The 20867-nt window shown below is 49.8% G+C and overlaps 1 protein-coding gene across 4 annotated transcripts in view; it reads right to left on the bottom strand.

The window, feature by feature from the left end:
- SFXN5 (sideroflexin 5) overlaps window positions 1–20867 on the bottom strand; it is a 103850-nt gene that overhangs the window by 43855 nt on the left and 39128 nt on the right. For 3 of the 4 annotated variants that reach the window (XM_077933684.1, XM_028744551.2, XM_028744553.2), the window contains 6 exons: window positions 18101–18127; window positions 15981–16035; window positions 13278–13303; window positions 9447–9500; window positions 2272–2328; window positions 608–673 (listed from right to left, as the gene is read on the bottom strand). In XM_077933684.1, the coding sequence (XP_077789810.1) occupies window positions 608–673; window positions 2272–2328; window positions 9447–9500; window positions 13278–13303; window positions 15981–16035; window positions 18101–18127 (285 nt within the window). The remainder of the gene's footprint in view (window positions 1–607; window positions 674–2271; window positions 2329–9446; window positions 9501–13277; window positions 13304–15980; window positions 16036–18100; window positions 18128–20867) is intronic. The other variant, XM_077933683.1, reaches the window with a different exon arrangement.

The following is a 20867-nucleotide window of genomic DNA, read 5'->3' as shown; positions in this document are numbered from 1 at the left end:
TGGCCCCCTGCATTCTGTCTGCCGCCCAGGGCAGGCTGTGCACTTGCGGGGGGGGGGGGCCGGGGGAGACCTGGTTTTAATTAATACAAGATCTTTTGCAGACCACTGGGAGGTGGGGAATGGCGCTTGTTTTCAGGTCATCTAGTCCTAATGGGATCACCCTAGGAGGTGATTTGCTGCTAATTGACATCAGAGTGCATTTAATGAGACCTAAGGCCTCCGAATCTGGGGAAGAAAGAAGCAGGCCATTCTCTCTCTCTTCCAGCCCCAACATCTTCCTCTTTCGAACAAAAGGTGTGGCATAAACACCTGTTTGAGGAACAGAATCACATACCCTGTTCTCCAGGGCAAGACTCTTCTCACCCATTGAGAGCCAGCAGTGCAAAGGAACTGAATAATGAGTAGCCCTGGCAATGGGGAGGCCTTGGCAAGCGACCAGGGCGCAGCCACGGCTGGCAGTGCCTCCTGCGAGGCGCCAGGTGCAAAGGCACAGTGCGCCAGCCGGCAGAGGAGGCCATCCAGAGGGGCTGCGCCCAGAGCTAGGTCTTTGCCCAGGTGCCCAGCAGTCAGAGCACACCGACAGAGAGAAGACGAAAGGGTTACCCACTGCGATCGAGACAGCACTTATGACAGCTCCCAAGTAGCCCTGGATGAACTTGGACGTTGGAGAAGGCTGCAGGAAGAAGAACAAAGGCAATGTGTCAGCCAGAACATGCCACCTCAAGCCCAGCCCACAGGGACTGCAAATAATAATAATAATAATAATAATAATAATAATAATAATAATTACAATTACAGATAGGTAGCCGTGTTGGTCTGCCATAGTCAAAACAAAAAAAATTCCTTCCAGTAGCACCTTAAAGACCAACTAAGTTAGTTCTTGGTATGAGCTTTCGTGTGCATGCACACTTCTTCAGATACACTGAAACAGAAGTTGCCAGATCCTTCTATATAGAGAGAAGGTGGGGAGGTGGGGAGTATTACTCAGAAGGGTCTGTTTATTCTTTCTTACGCCAAAGAATAAACGGACATAAATCTGACATCAAGAATCACAAGACAGAGAAACCAGTAGGAGAACACTTCAATCTCCCAGGACTTTCTATACAAGATCTCAAAGTAGCTGTTTTACTACAAAGGAATTTCAGAAATAGACTGGAAAGAGAAACTGCTGAATTGCAACTTATTACCAAACTTAAAACCATGGAGAGACCTGGTCTGAACAAAGACATTGGATTCTTATCTCATTATACATGACAAAGCCATTTTTCACCTTCTCACCCCTTGCTTTTTCCTGTAAGACCTATTGCAGTCGTTAAGAGTCGTCAACAGGCTCATCACAGCTATCTGCCAATCACCCATTCCCACCACCCTTCTGAGTAATACCCCTCCCCACCTTCTCACTATATAGAAGGATCTGGCAACTTCTGTTTCAGTGTATCTGAAGAAGTGTGCATGCACACGAAAGCTCATACCAAGAGCTAACTTAGTTGGTCTTTAAGGTGCTACTGGAAGGAATTTTTTTTTGTTTTAATAATAATAATAATAATAATAATAATAATAATAATAATAATAATAATAATTTATTTATACCCCACCCTCCCCAGTTCAAAAACCGGGCTCAGGGCGGCTAACAACAAATTCAAAACACTTAATTGTAAAAGCAGCATAAAATACAGCATGAAAACATGAATAACAATAAAATTCAAACAAGAGGAAGAAGGTGGCGTCCTCCAGGCATGCTCTGGGCATGGCTGTGTGTGTGTAGATTGAGGGAAGAGATGGGACTGTGCCTGAGCCACGGGGAGTGCCCCTCTGCACTGGTGCCCCTGGAAACATGGGGAACTTGTGCCCCACCTGTTCCGACCTGTGCGCACGCTGCAGAAGGAAGGGGTCCCCATAGGAGCACAAAAACCACTGGGGCCCACAAACAGGATAAGAGGAAATGAACAGAACTGAAAGATATAACAAGGCAATACATTGCAGGTCTCAGGAATGGCGTACGTGGCTTGGCTCTGCCCCTGCGCCATCCCTGAGCTGTTTCATCCATTCCACGGCAACTGAGCCTCCTGTCAATCACGACAGCCCAGGGCAGCGGAATCTCCTCGGGAAGATCTCTGAGAGCTGATGCTCAGATCCAGGATCCTTCGCCTGGCTGTAGGCCCCCGGCCAGGGGGATCAGGTGGGGGCCAGAGGCGCAGGCCAAGCGCTTTCCAGGGGAGAAACTTACATCAGCTTCCTTGAAAATGGCGCACACGTAAAACGACCGCTCACCTTTGTCGCATTTCGGTTTGCATAGTTGACACAGGCATTGTGGCTCTGATTCAACCACTAAAGGAGAAAACAGAAAGAAACAGGAGCAAACAGCTGGTTAAAAGAGAGAGAGAGAAGGAGAGAGAGGGCGGGTGGGCAGGCAACAGCAGCACAATTGCTGAAAAGAAGGAGTTATAGCGAACATGCAGGAAGGCAGCTTTTCCAATTATGGCTACCGCTGGGAAGGGAAGTTTTTGTTATCAAATCCAGACAATGGTGTTATGTATCCGCGAAAGAACAAGCCCTGCAGAGAGGGGCACCTTTGGCAGATACAGCACTCTCTCCCTTGTTCTCTCGCATGCGCGCGCACACACACCCAAAGCGCACACTCTGGAACCTCTCTTGCTAACTTAGACCCCGCGAGCCCAGAGCTCCTCCAGCCCAGGGGCAGCAGTCTTTCCCAACCGAGTTCCTGTGCTGGGAAAATGGGGAGGGGGCTGCTGCATGGCCACAGAGTAGCTTGGGGCTCCTGCAGTAAACAGATTTGCCCACTGTGGCTGTCGGGGGCTCCAATAAAGCCCCCTGCCCTCACATTCACCTGAAGAGGAACCCCTGCCATCTCAGAAGCTGCCTTCTCCCCCAGAGTCAGAACAGGGTCTCATCCAGCTCAGGATTATCTACTCCCTCGCTGGCACACAGGAATCCCCGCCTGATACATCTTTTTTTTCTGGACAGGGACAGTCTGGCCACTGCAGTTCATGCGCCTACCAACTCACAACCAGATGGCACAATGCGCATGATGCGTGGCTGCCCTCACGCTTGGCCCAGAAGGTGTGTCCAGTGCAGAACTCAGCAGGCTGCAGTGCTAAGCACCTATTTTGCCATGACTGGAGGAGCTGCACTGGCGGCCAGTTAGATACGGGACCACGTTCAAGATGGTTTTGAGGACATATAAGCCCCCAAACCACAAAGGGCCTGGATACCTGGCTGATCCCCTTCCCCCCCTGAGCCTTCAGAGGAGACACAGAGGATTGCTGTCTAATGATTTCTCAGAAGGAAGCCTCCATTGCTATGAGCTTCAAAATGACACCTGACGGCTCCTTTCTTCCTTTACTGGACTTTTAAGAAGTTATCAAACTGGGCTGCTAAGTTCTTGCCTCCCCCAGATTTCACTGATTCAGGTGGTGCTGGTGTATTTGTGGTTTTTGACCTTGCTTGGTATCTCTTTCTGCCCTTCTTTTGCAGACTGCACTGCTTTTTGGTATTAAGTGCTATATAGAAGTATCTGGCTCCTTCATAGATCACTGCCTTGTCGTGGCGAAGGGGCTTGAATAACTCAGAGAAGCTATGAGCTATGCCGTGCAGGGCCACCCAAGATGAACAGGTCATAGTGGAGAGTTTTGACCAAACGTGATCCACCTGGAGCAAGAACTGGCAAGCCACTCCAGTATCTCTGCCAAGAAAACTCCATGGACAAAGACAACAGGCATATAAAAGTTATGACGCTGGAAGATGGGCCCCTCAGGTCAGAAGGCGTCCAACATGCTACTGGGGAAGAGCGGAGGACAAGTACAAGTAGATTCAGAGCTGATGAAGCGGCTGGGCCAAAGCCAAAAGGACGCTCAGTTGCGGATATGCATGGAAGCGAAAGGAAAGTCCAATGCTGTAAAGAAAAATACTGCATAGGAACCTGGAATGTAAGAACCATGAACCTGGGTAAGTTGGATGTGGTCAAAAATGAGATGGCAAGAATAAATATTGACATCTTGGGCATCAGTGAACTAAAATGGACGGGAATGGGCGAATTCAGTTCGGATGACCATCACATCTACTACTGTGGACAAGAAACCCGTAAAAGAAATGGAGTGGCCCTCATAGTCAACAAAAGAGTGGCGAAAACTGTACTGGGATGCAATCTCAAAAATGATAGAATGATCTCGATACGAATCCAAGGCAGACCTTTTAACATCACAGTAATCCAAGTTTATGCACCAACTACTGGTGCTGAAGAAACTGAAATTGACCAATTCTATGAAGACTTACAAGACCTTATAGAAGTGACACCAAAGAAGGATGTTCTTCTCATTATAGGGGATTGGAATGCTAAAGTAGGGAGTCAAGAGATAAAAGGAACAACTGGCAAGTTTGGCCTTGGAGATCAAAACGAAGCAGGGCAAAGGCTAATAGAGTTCTGTCAAGAGAACAAGCTGGTCATCACAAACACGCTTTTCCAACAAAAGAGACGACTCTACACATGGACATCACCAGATGGGCAACATCGAAATCAGATTGATTATATTCTCTGCAGTCAGCAAAAATAAGACCTGGAGCTGACTGTGGCTCAGATCATCAGCTTCTTATAGCAAAATTCAAGCGTAAACTGAAGAAAGTAGGAAAAACCACTGGGCCGGTAAGATACAATCTAAGTCAAATCCCTTATGAATACACAGTGGAAGTGAGGAACAGGTTTAAGGATTTAGATTTGGTGGACAGAGTGCCTGAAGAACTATGGATGGAGGCTCGTAACATTATACAAGAGGCAGCAACTAAAACCATCCCAATGAAAAGGAAATGCAAGAAAGCAAAGTGGCTGTCCAACGAGGCCTTACAAATAGCGGGGGAGAGAAGGCAAGCAAAATGCGAGGGAGATAGTGAAAGATACAGGAAATTGAATGCAGATTTCCAAAAATAGCAAGGAGAGACAAGAAGGCCTTCTTAAACGAGCAATGCAAAGAAATAGAGGAAAATAATAGAATGGGAAAAACCAGAGATCTGTTCAAGAAAATTGGAGATATGAAAGGAACATTTTGTACAAAGATTTCCATAATAAAAGACAAAAGTGGAAAGGACCTAACAGAAGCAGAAGACATCAAGAAGAGGTGGCAAGAATACACAGAGGAATTATACCAGAAAGAAATTGATGTCTCGTATACCCCAGGTAGTGTGGTTGCTGACCTTGAGCCAGACATCCTGGAAAGTGAAGTCAAATGGGCCTTAGAAAGCATCGCTAATAACAAGGCCAGTGGAAGTGATGATATTCCAGCTGAATTATTTAAAATTTTAAAAGATGATGCTGTTAAGGTGCTACACTCAATATGCCAGCAAATTTGGAAAACTCAGCAGTGGCCAGAGGATTGGAGAAGATCAGTCTACATCCCAATCCCAAAGAAGGGAAGTGCCAAAGAATGCTCCAACTACCGCACAATTGCACTCATTTCACACGCTAGCAAGGTTATGCTTAAAATTCTACAAGGCAGGCTTAAGCAGTATGTGGACCGAGAACTCCCAGAAGTGCAAGCTGGATTTAGAAGAGGCAGAGGAACCAGAGACCAAATTGCAAACATGCGCTGGATTATGGAGAAAGCTAGAGAGTTCCAGAAAGACATCTACTTCTGCTTCATTGACTATGCAAAAGCCTTTGACTGTGTTAACCATAGCAAACTATGGCAAGTTCTTAAAGAAATGGGAGTGCCTGATCACCTCATCTGTCTCCTGAGAAATCTCTATGTGGGACAAGAAGCTACAGTTAGAACTGGATATGGAACAACTGATTGGTTCAGAATTGGGAAAGGAGTACGACAAGGCTGTATATTGTCCCCCTGCTTATTTAACTTATATGCAGAATTCATCATGCGAAAGGCTGGGTTGGATGAATCCCAAGCCGGAATTAAGATCGCCGGAAGAAATATCAACAACCTCAGATATGCAGATGACACAACCTTGATGGCAGAAAGTGAGGAGGAATTAAAGAACCTTTTAATGAGGGTGAAAGAGGAGAGCGCAAAATATGGTCTGAAGCTCAACATCAAAAAAACAAAGATCATGGCCACTGGTCCCATCACCTCCTGGCAAATAGAAGGGGAAGAAATGGAGGCAGTGAGAGATTTTATTTTCTTGGGCTCCATGATCACTGCAGATGGTGACAGCAGTCACAAAATTAAAAGACACCTGCTCCTTGGGAGAAAGGCGATGGCAAATCTAGACAACATCTTAAAAAGTAGAGACATCACCTTACCAACAAAGGTCCGTATAGTTAAAGCCATGGTTTTCCCAGTAGTGATGTATGGAAGTGAGAGCTGGACCATAAAGAAGGCTGATCGCCGAAGAATGGATGCTTTTGAATTATGGTGCTGGAGGAGACTCTTGAGAGTCCCATGGACTGCAAGAAGATCAAACGCATCCATTCTTAAGGAAATCAGACCTGAGTGCTCACTGGAAGGACAGATAGTGAAGTTGAGGCTCCAATACTTTGGCCACCTCATGAGAAGAGAAGACTCCCTGGAAAAGACCCTGATGTTGGGAAAGATGGAGGGCACAAGGAGAAGGGGACGACAGAGGATGAGATGGATGGATAGTGTTCTCGAAGCTACAAACATGAGCCTGACCAAACTGCGGGAGGCAGTGGAAGACAGGAGTGCCTGGCGTGCTCTGGTCCATGGGGTCACGAAGAGTCGGACACGACTAAACGACTAAACAACAACAAGAAGTATCTGGAATAAATAAATAGACAAGGCAGGCAGGCCTTCCCTCACCCCTGACATCCAGGAAAGATGTGCCGGTGGGTGTGTTTTGGGGTGGGGGTGTCCCTGAGCAGCCCAGCTTCTGCCGGTGCCAAGGCCTCAGGGGCTCACCTCCATCCCCTGTGGAGCTGCTCTGGGTGGCGCTTACCTCCGTCGGGGCCCTGACATGACCTGGGCTGCAACCTGCACCCTAAAAACTGGCTCTGCACTGCTCTCTCTCTCTCTGTTCCTCTCCAGTTGCCGGGCAGAACCTGGGAAATGAGGCTGAGAGGAGAGAAGAGGGGGAGAAACAGAGAGGAGTCAGAGAGGAGGGAGGAAGAGGGTGGGGAGAAAACTGGAGGGAGGAGGAAGAGGAAGAGGAAGGGCAATGACAGCAAAAGCGAAAAGGAGGGGAGGGGAAAACTTTACAGAGTGGGGGCAGAACAAGAAGCTGCCCAAAGAGGAGGCCCTCTCTGCAAAGGCCACATTTCCTCCAGACTTCCTGCAGAAAGCTCAAAGGTACGCGCAATGCTCCTTTTGCTACCTTTACTTGACTCTCAATGCCAAGCGCAGCAACATCCAAGGCCAGGCACACTCTGCACCAAAGGTACTCCGGATTCTGCATCTGTTTGTCTGATTTCCTCGGCTCCTGGCTCTTCATACAGAGAGGAAAAGGTCTTAAGACTTTCCCCACCTGACCAGGCACTGCCCACACACTCTCAAACACATCTCCACCAACATGAGGACTAGGAACTTGCTGGTTGAAAGGAAAAGGAAGATCACCAGGACACTCGATCCAGTGCAAGGAAACACAGCACTTCTATCTGCTATCCACAGGTGTCTGGAATGCAGACCTGCTTGAACCCTTTGAGGGTGTTGGGACACAGACAGGCGGTGCGCTAAGAAAGATCTTTTGCATTGAAAATCCAATGTTTTTTTTTTATTTCTGTTGTGGAAGATCTCCCAAGGAACAACCTCCAGAGTTCCCAAGGCGTCCCAAGAGATTTCCTGCCCCCATCAAGATGCCCGCCCTTCCTTCATGATCCTCACGTCTTTAGGCAGAAATGTACCGTATTTTTCGCTCTATAAGACGCACCAGACCACAAGACGCACCTAGTTTTTGGAGGAGGAAAACAAGAAAAAAAATATTCTGAATCTCAGAAGCCAGAACAGCAAGAGGGATTGCTGCGCAGTGAAAGCAGCAATCCCTCTTGCTGTTCTGGCTTCTGGGATAGCTGCGCAGCCTGCATTCGCTCCATAAGACGCACACACATTTCCCCTTACCTTTTAGGAGGGGAAAAGTGAGTCTTATAGAGCAAAAAATACGGTAATTTATGCTGAGGGCTCTCCCACCTTGCATGCCATAACTATACAGAAATCTGGCACTAAGGGCAGGATCCGTGGTAAAAGGCCCAGACCATTCATGAGAGCAAACACCAGGGGAAGGCAGGGAATAACCTTTGAGCAGCCTTGGTCAACCTCCCTGCTCTTTTGGACTTGGATTCTATGCACTGCAGGCATGGGTCCATTTTGGCTGCATCAAAGGGGCTGACCTTTCCCTGGAGAGCGACCCATGGCTTCCTTCCTGTGTGCTACGCCGCTCATCCTCTGGGCAACCGTTCTGTGGCTGCTGCCCCTAGAAATCTTTCAGAATTCAAAATGTTCCAGTTATAACTGCTGCTAAGATTATAATAGCTAAAGAGCGTGTTCCACTGCCGATTCCCTGCCCCAAACAGGGCTTGCTCTCAGAGATGAACAGCAGAGAAAGAAAGCCCTGGAGGCAGAAGGAACAGGCTCCAAACTGAAAAGGCACCAGACAGAGGTTGTGTTAGCAGAGGAACAAATAGGAGCCCACTCTCATAGAATCACAGAACTGTACAGCTGGAAGGGAACCCGGGGGTCCTCTAGTCCACCCCCTGCAATGCAGGAATTTCAGCTAAAGCATCTCTGACAAATGACCACCCAGCCTCTGCTTAAAAGCCTCCAAGGAAGAAGAGTCCACCCCTTTTGAGGTCAGCCATTCTGTGGTCAAGTGGCTCTCACCATGAGAAAATTCTTCCTAATGTTTCGTCGGAATCTCCTTTCTTGGAACTTGAAGCCATTGGTTCGAGTCCTACCCTTCGGAGCAGGAGAAAGCAAGCTTGCTCCATCTTCCAGGGGACAGCCCTTGAGATATTTGAAGACGGCCGTCATATCTCCTCTGGGTCTCCTCTTTTCCAGGCTGAACATACCCAACTCAACTGTACAGAATCATAGACTTGTAGGGCTCCCTAGCCTTCCTTTGCAGCTGTGCTGCCCCACAACCGACCTCAGGTGTGAGAGCAGGTGAGCAATGCTTCTGAGTACCATTCGCTAGAAGCAGCCAGGAGGGGAAGATGCCCTTGCGCTTGGGTCTTGCTTGTGGGTTTCCTTTAATGGGCATCTTGTGGGCACTGTGAGAACAGGAGGCTGGACGAGACGGGCCATCGGTGTGATCCAGCAGGGCTCTCCTTATTTTCGCCCTGAAAGAGAGCCCACTGCCGAAGGGGCTGTTCCCCCATCACCCCACACAGAAGACGACGGCCTCCCTCCAGCCTCCCCATCCCACAAGCCAAAAGGAAGCTCAAAGCCGGGATTCTGCTTGTGTTTTCGGCTGCGGCAAAGAACAGAAGCGAGGCTTTTCGAGCACAGGGATGACAGGCAGCAAGTCGTCATTACCTGCCAGAAGACGGTGGATGCCAGCGTCTGATTTGGCAGCAGGAGACCAACAACCTGCGAGAGAGAGAGAGAGAGAAGGGGGAGATTTCAGGGAAGATGGTGGGTGGGGTTGGGCATTTGGGGAGGGATGGGACTTCCTCTCCCAACAGCAACTGACAACGCCCCACCTGCCCTTCTCCAAGGGCAGCCAAGAAGCTCCACCATGAAGCGTGAAGCCATACAAAGCCAAGCGTGCATTGAATCTCTGTGTGGGACAGGTGGACCTGGAAGGAGTCTGAGGGAAGCCAGGAAAGGCTGTAGAGGAGTAAGAGGGTTCTGCCACCGGCAGGTGGGGGCTGTGAGGATGGCGAGGGGAGAGCGACTGAGAGTGGGTGGCCTGCAAGAGGCGCATGGGGTGCAAGTGCTCTCCCTATGGGAAAAAGTCTGCCAAGGAACATACAGCTCCATTTCTACTTACTGGCTGGGGTGGCGCGAGAGAGGCTGGAGACCAAAACAAACTGGGAAGTTCCCGACCCCCCAGTACTCCAGAAATGGCTGCACCAGTATGTTATGTATGTTAATTCCTTTGCAGATGCAGACCTGTTTTCTCATTAAGTTCCTGTTCTCACCTGCCCTGGAGATCAAGATGGGCCACAAACATTAAGGTGATACACAGCCCCACAGAAGTCAGACTGAAAATACAGACATAGATCTGGGGGGGGGGGGAGCCTAAGAGCCCTGGCCACTCCAAGCCAGGCGTAGTTCTAAGGGAGAGAAGCCTGTCTCCCACCCTTTTCTACCTGGCAGGTATTCAACAGGTGGGGCTTTTCCACGTCGCTGCCTCTGTGTGTGGCTGGTCGGAGTGCCAGATCCCTGCCGCCGTGCATGTGTGTAACCTTCCTCAACCGCAAGGTGATTATATCAAACCGGTTCCCCAACAGGTCTATCAGATCCAGGGCAAAGAGCTCTGGTGAGGATGCAGCCAGGTCCTCTTCCCAGGCTGTTCCCAGACCCGCCTTCAGATGGCCCGGCCTGACTGCCAGCCAGTCTCCTTCCTCCCTACCAGGATCTGCTTGAGGCACCTTCCTGACCTCCCTCTGCTTGCTGGGCAAGTGAGAAGAGACACAGCAGACGAGTCTCACACGATGCAGTGGAGAAAAGGGGTAAGACTAGAACTCAGGGCTATCCAGGGAAGAGCCAGGAGAGATCCCAATGGAAGAAGTGCTTCACACAGCGGCAGATTGTTCAACTATGGAATACATCACGAGAAGAACCCTGCTGGATCCAGCCAACCAGTCCAGCACCCTGTTCTCACAGAAGCCAACCAGCTGCCCATTGTGCGAAACCTCCAACCCGGATCCAAGCCCAGGAGCCCTCTCCCCTCTTGAGGTTTCCAGCAATTGCCTCTGGCCCGTGTCCTGGCTGTGGGTTTCCTTCCTTTGGAGCGTCTAGTTGACCACTGTGAGGATGCTGGAACAGATGGGTCCCCCTGGCCTGACCCAGCTGCATGGTTGTCCTTGGGTTCTTTTGGCCCCAGGCACAAGGAGCCTCCAGTTCTCTTGGCTTACAAACGAAGCCCTCTGGAGGGCGGCAAATGCTCGCCCCTGGTTTAGCACACCCTGAAGTGGAGGCAATGGAGACCCACACCGTGGCCCCAGGCCCCACACTCCAGGCACAAGGAGCCTCCAGTTCTCTTGGCTCATTCACAAAGCCCTCTGGAGGGCGGCAAATGCTCGCCCCAGGTTTAGCACACCCTAAAGTGGAGGCAATGGAGACCCACACCGCCGTGGGGAGAGGGAAGGGGGTTCCCAGTTCCACTCCCTCCATCGCCACCCGCTTCTTCCCAGTATGCTCAGTTTGAGACTCAGACTGCGAGAGCAGACGGCCAATTATGTCACTACATTTCACAGATCAATTGGCATAAATGTTAAAATTAAAATGTAACATTTGAACATCGGTTTTTTCCTCCCCTTTCCTTTTCTGCTTTATGACAAGAGGTTCCAGTTTATCATTTGCAGCTCACAAAACTGAGCTCTGCTGACAGCTCTCAGCATCTCTGACAGGTCTGGATTCGGGCCGATTTTGGTGTCAACCTGATCGCTAGCTCAAAATTTGTGTTTAACTTTTTGCAAAGTTAATTACAGATTACCACCCAAATGTTAAACATAAATAAGGACACCTTTCCCCTCTCTGTGCTGGGAGCCATGCCAGCCCCTCCCTCAAGATCTATCATTACAGGAAGGGCCATATGTCTCCGGCAATGTGGCCCAGAATGCATCCATGGGAGGAATTCAAGCCTCAGAATAACTGAGGGGGAGCTGAGGAAGAACGGAGCAGAAGGGCAGCGCAGCCAGGAGGCTCTCTGCCGGGAGCGAAGGCGAGGCAGCTGATTTCAGGTGGCATTAAGGGTGGCACAGATGACTGAGCCGTAAGGGAGGTTCCTGCAAGAGACCTCTGGGAAAAGGATGCTTTAAACTGTGGCTGTCAATCCCACGCCAGGCAGGGATGGCCGCCAACCCAGAAGGCTTTATAAGAGGACTGGGCAAATTCACAGAGGAGGAGAGAGCTATGGGTGGCTCCTAGCCAGGATGGCTACGCTCTGCCCTTCACAGTCAGAGGCAGCAAGGATTCTGAATGCAGAGGCTGCTGGAAAACACAGGAGGGCAGAGTGTGACTCCGGTTCAGCTCAGGTTCTGCTCCCTGGCTTCTCGCAGGCATTTGGTTGGCCACTGTGAGAAAAGGATGCTGGACGAGGTGGGGCTGATCCAGGGGTCAGCAGGGGGCCGGTCCACTGTCCCTCAGACCCTATGGGGGGCCGGACTATATTTTGAACAAAAAAAATGAATGAATTCCTATGCTCCACAAATAACCCAGAGATGCATTTTAAATACAGGGGTACCTCTGGATGTGAATGGGATCCATTCCGGAGCCCTGCGCGGGTTGCGATTCGCCGCTTCTGTGCATGCGCATGATGTCATTTTGAGCGTCTGGGCATGCGGCAAAACCCGGAAGTAACCTGTTCCGTTACTTCTGGGTCGCCGCAGAGCGCAACCTGAAAACGCTCAACCTGAAGCAACTTTAACGCAAGGTATGACTGTAAAAGGACACATTCTACACATGTAAAAAACACGCTGATTCCCAGACCATCTGCAGGCCGGATTTAGAAGGCAATTGGGCCGGATCCAGCCTTAGTTTGCCTACCCATGGTCTGATCCAATAGGCTCTTCTTTATATTCTTAAGGGAACAAGACCAATCCGTCTTAGGACACTGAGGAGACCCCTCCTCACACCTCTAGGTTAGATGCTCCCTATTTACTTCACCAAAAGAAATTATTCTCAGGCATTCGGGCTGGGTCTCAGGCCAGAAGGGCTTCTCATTGAGAAGAAATATTTCTGGATCAGACTGAGCCTCTTCCATCCCTAAGACAAAGGGCGCACCCTGATGTCCAGAAATGGCATCCACTTCTGAACCTCAAATTCTGCCACCCAGACCCCCATTCCACCCCACTTGCATCACCCCATTGACTTCAGCCAAGGGGAAAATGTCCCTTCTACTGTACTTCTAAGAGCTTTATTCCTTCATTCAGTGCTTCAGGCAGATGGAGGAGCCTTTGCTGGGTGAGGAGAGGAACGAAAGCAGAGCGTGGCAGAGAGAAAGGAAGTGGATTCTTGCCAGGCTGAACCCAACCCAAGGTGGGCCGTTCCGTCTCCTTCCTCCCACCCCCAGTGCCAGCAGAGGAGCATCATGTGGAGTGTCCAATGTAAAGGCTGCCCCTCCAAGGCCGACAAGGTACTTTGCACCAAACATGAAAGCCAAGCACTGCTGGAGCAAGAAGATGCAAAAATACTCACAATAGGTGTCCCAAAAGGAATGTAACCTACAAGAAGAAGGGGGAAAAATATGTTAGTATATACAGAGAGAGACTCCATCACCCCAAAATAGGTTTATAGTCTAGTGCAAGGGATACCTCAGATGCAGAGCAAAGAGACAAAAGACCTCACCCTTCCCCAGAACCAGTGCTGGATTTATGTATAAACTCAACAAGCTATAGCTTGGGGGCCCACTCTCTTAGGCCCCCCCACAAAAAGGGGAAAAAACTGGATGTACATTTCCAAAATATAAGATATAAAACAAATGAAATAAAACCTACATACAGCAACAGTGTTTTGTGTTGTGTAGGCTCCTATGATGTAAGTCATGGGCCCTGCCTGCTTGCCTGCTCCCTAAAATATCCCTGGTTTAAAAAAAAGGCAAAGGGACCCCTGACCGTTAGGTCCAGTCGTGACCAATTCTGGGGTTGCGGTGCTCATCTCGCTTTATTGGCCAAGGGAGCCGGCGTACAGCTTCCGGGTCATGTGGCCAGCATGACTAAGCCGCTTCTGGCGAACCAGAGCAGCGCACGGAAATGCCGTTTACCTTCCCGCCGGAGCGGGACCTATTTATCTACTTGCACTTTGACGTGCTTTTGAACTGCTAGGTTGGCAGGAATCACTGGTTCGCTACTTTCTATATATAGGGTGCCGGCATTCTGCATGGACTGGTAGCATGGCAACATGTGCAAATGGCTTGAGATACCTCTTAGGTCTGTAAATGACTATATAGCATATATACAACACAAAAAAACAGCGACAATTTGTTGTTGTCAAAAGGCAGCTGGACATATAAAGGGTGCCATTAACTTCAGGAGCTGAGGGCCACATCAAACCTCAATCCTGTCCAGAACTGTGTCTGTGTTTTTCCTGTGTCTCAGGTGACATTAGGAGTCTGCCCACCATCCTTTGCTACTGAACTCTGGCATCATTATTATTATTATTATTATTATTATTATTATTATTATTACTACTACAGACCCTCCAAGAGTCTCTATTTTCCAGGGACATCCCTGATTTAGAGAAGCCGTCCCGGTTTATGATTTGATCCCGGAATGTCCCGCTTTTCCTTAGGACGTCCCTGTTTCCTTGGGAGAAATGTTGGGGGGCATGGAGTTATGCGACCCCTGAGCCATCTGAAAGCAACCCTGTATTTTGGAATCTGCTCAGAGCGGCTGGGGCAACCCCGTAAGATGTGTGGGGTATAAATAGGAAAATTATCATTGTGGAATGGGACGTCCCTATTTTCACTGGAGAAATGTTGGAGGGTATGCTGATACTACTATTATTTGTACGCCACTCTTCCCCTGTAGATCTCAGGGCGGTTCACAACATAAAATGGCAAAATAAAAATCTTAAAATACGTAAGGTACTCAGGCCAGAGGCAATGATACCACAGGTCTCATCACATGTGTGCACCCTTGCAGAGGAGTTAAATCTGACGTGCCATGAGCAAAACTACGTTCCTCCCTGAGGGATGCAATGCCAGTGGGGAGGCGAGAGTCTGAATCGAGGGAGCTGCTATTTGCGGTGGCTCTTGCAAGCCAATCCCAGCTGGTCACGCACTCAGTGCAGCGCTTGGCTCTGGGGGAGAAAGAAGACTGCCAGGGCTCAGCCACGAGGCTGCCGAGCAGGTAAGGTCCACCCAAACACTTTTGGGGAAGCTTTGTCTCAGTTATTCCTTTAAGCAGGGCTGCAATATTCAACCAATTAACTTGTCAAATCAATCAATTAAATAAACCAGCCCTCTGGTGAGCAAAGAAGGCACCCCCAGCCTATCAGGCAGCAATTTTGAAAAGAAAAGAAAAATCATTAGTTTTAATGCAAGTCCTTTAAAAGGAAAGATGGCCAGCACCATCTTAAGACAACAAAGTGACTCTCAGCATCTTAAAGACTAACAAATTTATTGCAGCATAAGGTTTTGTGGGCTGAAGTCCACTTCATCACTTTCGCGTCTGACAAAGTGGGCTTGAGTCCACGAGAGCTTATGCCAAAATGAATTTCCTAGTCTTCAAAGTGCCGCAAGAATCACAGAATTGTCAAGTTGGAAGGGATCCTGAGGATCATCCAGAAGAGGCATCTGTCCCACACGGGGATCGAACCTGCAACCTTGGCGTTATCAACACCACGCTCTAACCAACTGGGGCCCCTTGTTGTTTTTGCTGCTCCCCCCTGGATCTTCCTAAGAGAGACCTTCCTGTTGCCCTTCCTCTCATAAGGCAGAGGCTCCCTATTCTTCCTAAAGCAATGCAAAAATGAATCTGGAGGGGTCTCAGGGGCTACAAAAGCCAGCGGAAATTGCATAAGCACAGCAGGGAGCAGGGGGCCTGCAGGAACGCTCAGCACAAAGATATATTTTTAATGTTTAATTTAAATTGACAAATTCTGGTAGCACAGTACCAAAGTAGGGAAGCTATGAGAGCAGTTGGTAGATGTATACACACACACACACACACACACACACACACACACACACACACACAGAGTGCATATATAATTTTAAAAGTTTTTATTTTAATTGTAAGGGGCTTGCAGGTCCACAAAAGCCTTTTTGGCATCCTAAAATAAAAATGGGGGAATCCAAAGAGCAGTACAATATATTTTTGTTTAAAGGATTCCTTATTTTTTGGGGGGAGGGGGGAACATAATGCATCCAAGCAGCTTCTTTACGAGGTTGGGCCATACCTGACATTCTGAAAGGCATGAAAATCGTCTCGTTAGTGTCCGGATGGATGATGGCCTACAAGAAATCAGACACAGTGAAGGTAGAGAGGAAGGGGGGGGGTGCTATTCCCAATCCCGCCCTCCCAGCCGTGGTGCAAGTGAGTTGCCTACAACCCCAGGGATGATGGGGGGCAGAGGGTTTTTGCCCTGCGAGAGAGAGGTGGTCCTTGGTGACATATTGACAGCTGTACTTTTTCTCCTGCCTCCACGACCTCCTTTATAACCCCCCCGACCCCCACCCCCCAACTACATTCAAAAGGCACAAACCGCAAGCAGGTCTGGCTAGCACTGAAAAGTTGCCCCCCATGCACATTCTCCCCGCCCCCAGCGAAACTCTCTCAAGCCACGAGAGAAGGTGGTATTTGAAAAACTAAAAACCAATAAAGAATTTTGAATTTTATTGTTATTCATGTTTTTATACTGGAATTTATGCTGCTTTTCCAATTAAGTGTTTTAAATTTGTTGTCAGCCGCCCTGAGCCCGGCTTTTGAACCGGGAAGGGCGGGGTATAAATAAAAAAATATTATTATTTATTATTATCCCAGGCTGACATTCCCACAATTCAGTCGGACTATGTAAGTGCGACAGAGGGTCTATTATGTGAGAAAAAGGCCTTTGCTGAAGTTTTGACTATGATTGCACTCCAGAGTTACCAAGAGTTCTCTTCCAACTGTGGGGGTCCCCCCCCCCCATCCCTGGAATATATGGCATAATTATGAAAAGGGGAAGGCTTTTGAGCATGCACAGAATGTCCTTCCTTTGCCAATAAGCAACCACTGCCAGTCCCCAAGGATCCGGGGTGAGAGGGAAGGGGCCACAGTCAGGCAAGGCCCCCCCACTGTCTGCTCCCCCCCCCCCAGCACCTCACACCAGCCTCTCCTTTTAGAAATTAAGAACCAATCTCCTTTGGCTTAAAACGGGACAAGCAGAGCCCAGCCTGCCTCAGAAATTATGCAGCAATGAAGGTGTTATAAGAGAATTAACGACCAGAGAGGGTATTTCTAAATAAAAATTATGAACTCTGCTTGCTATGCCTATCGCCTTGAAATTGTTCCTCTTTAAACTGTGATATACATGTACTTCCTGCACTCCTATCTGAATGTACAAGGGCTTTCAGAAGGCAGAAACTCCATCTGGGGAGGTCCACACTTGCTTGATTTACAGGCAAAGCTGTTGTAAATGAGAAGACAAGTAACTGAGCCACACCTTGGGGTGCCTAAAGAGGGGGTAAGGTAAAGGACCCCTGACCATTAGGTCCAGTCGTGGCCGACTGTGGGGTTGCAGCGCTCGCTTTTTTGGCCGAGGGAGCCGGCGTACAGCTTCCGGGTCATGTGGCCAGCATGACTAAGCCGCTTCTGGCGAACCAGAGCAGCGCACGGAAACGCCGTTTACCTTCCCGCCAGAGCGGTACCTATTTATCCACTTGCACTTTGAGGTGCTTTCGAACTGCTAGGTTGGCAGGAGCTGGGACCGAGCAACGGGAGCTCACCTTGTCGTGGGGATTTGAACCGCCAACCTTCTGATCGGTAAGTCCTAGGCTCTGTGGTTTAACCCACAGAGCCACCAGCGTCCCAAAGAGGGGGTACACCTGGAGAATCATCTAGGCCAGTGTTTCCCAACCTTGGGCCTCCAGCTGTTTTTGGACTACAATTCCCATCATCCCTTGCCACTGGTCTTGCTAGTCAGGGATGATGGGAGTTGTAGTTCAAAAACAGCTGGAGGCCCAAGGTTGGGAAACACTGCTCTAGGCTGCTTTACCCTTTGTTGGATTTAGCAGGAAGATCTCACCTGCCTGCAATTGGGCCTATTCCCGCCCCCCGCCCCCCATCAGCATCCCCATGAGCTTGGAAACATGCATTGCCTCTCTCTTGGTCTGGGGCCCCTGCAGTGACTCCTCCCTGACCCTAATGGAAAAGGGAAGCCAAGGGCAGCTCGCAGGGGAAGGAAAGGCCAGGCATCCCACTGGGCAAACAGAGCAGAGGCGGCCAAACAGACAAGGACAGCCAGCACTCGCCACTTTTGCAGGAAGGCAAAAAAGCAGCAGCAGCAGCATGATAAGGGAGAAGTAAAGAGTGTGTTACCTGTTTAATTTTTTGTGCTTTCCAAAGCTAGAAATACAAAAGGACATAATTAATGTTGCTTGTTAGGGGGGGAAATCAGTCAGGTGAGCCCAGGAGCTTGCAGAGTCTTGGTGCACATGCAAAACAAATGTCACAGGATGCAAGGCCAGGAATCCACAACCCAGTTTGCCTCTGAACAAATTCACTGTGGAAACCAAAGCACAAGTTTCCTGAACATCCCACCATTTCCCAAAACGTGAGATGGGTGGTGGCCCCTGACCCTTGCAGGAGAGATGTCTGTAGTTGTGCCTTCCCATTGCCCGTGGCTGGCAAGATGGGGGCCACCTGAGCAGCGCTTGCAACCCCACCCAGCGACAAAGGGCTTATCCACGCTTACGTTTTGCCCTGCCCTTTCCAGGCACAGGTCCACGCTCAAAAGCTCCATGTTCAAGCGTTGTGTTTTTTGCCCAGAGCTTTCCCAACGAAAACCCACCCTTTGACGCTCAATCAAACAGATTATAGTTTAATTAAAACAAGAGAAATGTGGCACAGGCTGCCCATGGGCGTAGCCAGGATTTATTGGGGGGGGGGGCAGATCCGAGCTATCTGAGACTCGATTGGTCAGTTAGTTAAGTATTTTTATTTATTTACTTGATTTAAAGGGGACAGCTGTCCCCGCCCCCTGCACCCCTCTGGCTACGCCCATGAGACTGCCCAATGCAGGGGGAGGCACTGCATCCACCCCTCCCACCAGGTGAGGATTTCTGTGTGAGGTTCTTGCTAAAATTTTAAGAATAAAAAAAACACATATTCCAGGTGAGTACTTTGCATCAATGGATATACAGTCATACCTCATGTTACATCCGCTTCATGTTACGTTCTTTCAGGTTACGTCCTGCAGTGACCCGGAAGTACACCGGTAAGGATTACTTCTGCGTTTCGCCGCTCATGCATGTGCAGAAGCGCAAAATGGCATCACGTGTATGCATAGAAGCAGCGAATCGCAACCCGCATGTGCGCAGAAACACCGCTGCGGGTTACGCTCTTTTCATGTTGCGAATGGGCTTCCGGAATGGTTCCCGTTCGCAACCAGAGGTACCCTGTATAAAGTGCAAGGGAATCCTGGCACCCGCCAGCTCAAGTAGCAGAGCATGAGACTCCTAATCTCAGGGCTGTGGGTTTGAGCCCCACGCTGGGCAAATGATTCCTGCCTTGCAGGGATTGGGACCAGATGACCCTCGCGGTCCTTTCCAACTGTACAATTCTATGATTGTATTATTTTGTATTCAGATAACAGAGAATACAATCACATCACTCCAAATGGCACAGCACTTTTCAAGAATGACCCACTGCACATTTCCAAAAAGTCCTCTTAGCAGTGGAATCCTAGGCATGTCTACTCAGAAGTAAGTCCCACTGAGTGTACCTGACTGCAGTTAAATTGGCTTCCGGGTGACTGCTTTAGCACCCTAAATTTTAGCACCCTAAACCAGCGATTCTCCACTGTGTTGCCCCTTGTGGAATTTAGCAGGAGCAAGAGGGGGGCAAAGCTGGAATGAGGTGGCCCCACCTGGCCCCACCTACGGCAGGTCTCCCTGTCTTCTGCCCTACCATCCCCAAGGGACACCCGCTGCCACCGCATACCAGTTGGTGAAACAGGCTCTGCCCTGGCCGCCTCCATCAGGAATCTTGTGGGAAACTGGGGCAAACTGGGGGGCCTTTAATGGGGGACTGACTAAGGGCTGTCAAAGGGCTTCTCAGACTGCAGGCCCCAGCATCCTGCATTCTGTACCTTGTGCAGGGCTGAGTAATACTTAGGCGCCAGGCGAGGCGGGAGGAAGTGCAAAGCGCCATTTTACTGCAAACAGACCTCTTCGCTCTTCATCAACAGTGTAAAAGAAAAGCCATTTATCCCCGCAAAGGGATGCTGTTTGGCCTCCGGCAGACTCACTGTCCTCTGCTGTGCCTGAGCCAGCGGGAGGGGCCCTTCCCGCTGCTAGCCTGATTGAAGGGGGAGCCCGGCAATAAATACCTGCCCATTAGGGTGGCAGAGTCTCTTTGCACTTCAGCCACAAAGGGAGATGAATCCGTCTCCAGGCAGAGAGAGCTGCGGAGGAGGCTGCGTTCGGCAAGGGCGAGGAGGGGTGCGAAGTCGAGGAAGGCAGGCGGAAGCAGGCTGGAGATTGGGAAGGGGAGAGCAAGCCCACCTCCCCAGGAGCAGGCCAGCGGAGGGCGGTGCCTAGCCATCCCGTTTCACAGGGGGGCATGCTTGTGTTAAATGGGTGGCGATTTCCGTTTAGCTCTTCTGCAGCAGCTGGTGGGAGCAGTAATTAAAAGGACTTAAAGGTGAGGGAAGCGGCAGATGGGTGAGATGCCTTGCCGCCAGGAGGCTGTGGTCAGAGGCACGGCCAGCGGAGGAGAGCGAGGCAGAAAGCAGGAGGGGCTGGAGATCGTCTACACCACAGAACATCAGAAGAGCCTGCTGGATCAGGCCCATGCCCCATCTGGTCCAGCATCCTGTTCTCATAGATGCCAACCAGGTGCGCCCAAGGGAAATCTGCAGGCAGGATCCAAGCAGGATCCTCCAGCTGTGGAGGCACAGCTTGGCATAATGGCCCTCTCCTCAATGAGGAAGGACATTTGTCTACATGCCTCACCTGACAACTGTGAGCCAAAAGCTGTGAAGTTTCCTGCACCTACATAGACTGGAGTGCTGCAACAGAAGAGGCAGGAAGGGACCCTCTAAATCAGGGGTCAGCAACCTAAGGCCCATGGGCCACAAGTGGCC

Source organism: Podarcis muralis, chromosome 9, assembly GCF_964188315.1.
Source record: "Podarcis muralis chromosome 9, rPodMur119.hap1.1, whole genome shotgun sequence".
In the NCBI taxonomy this organism is placed as follows: domain Eukaryota; kingdom Metazoa; phylum Chordata; class Lepidosauria; order Squamata; family Lacertidae; genus Podarcis; species Podarcis muralis.
The sequence above is the reverse complement of the archived record's forward strand: the minus strand, read 5'-3'. Positions and strand labels throughout refer to the sequence as shown.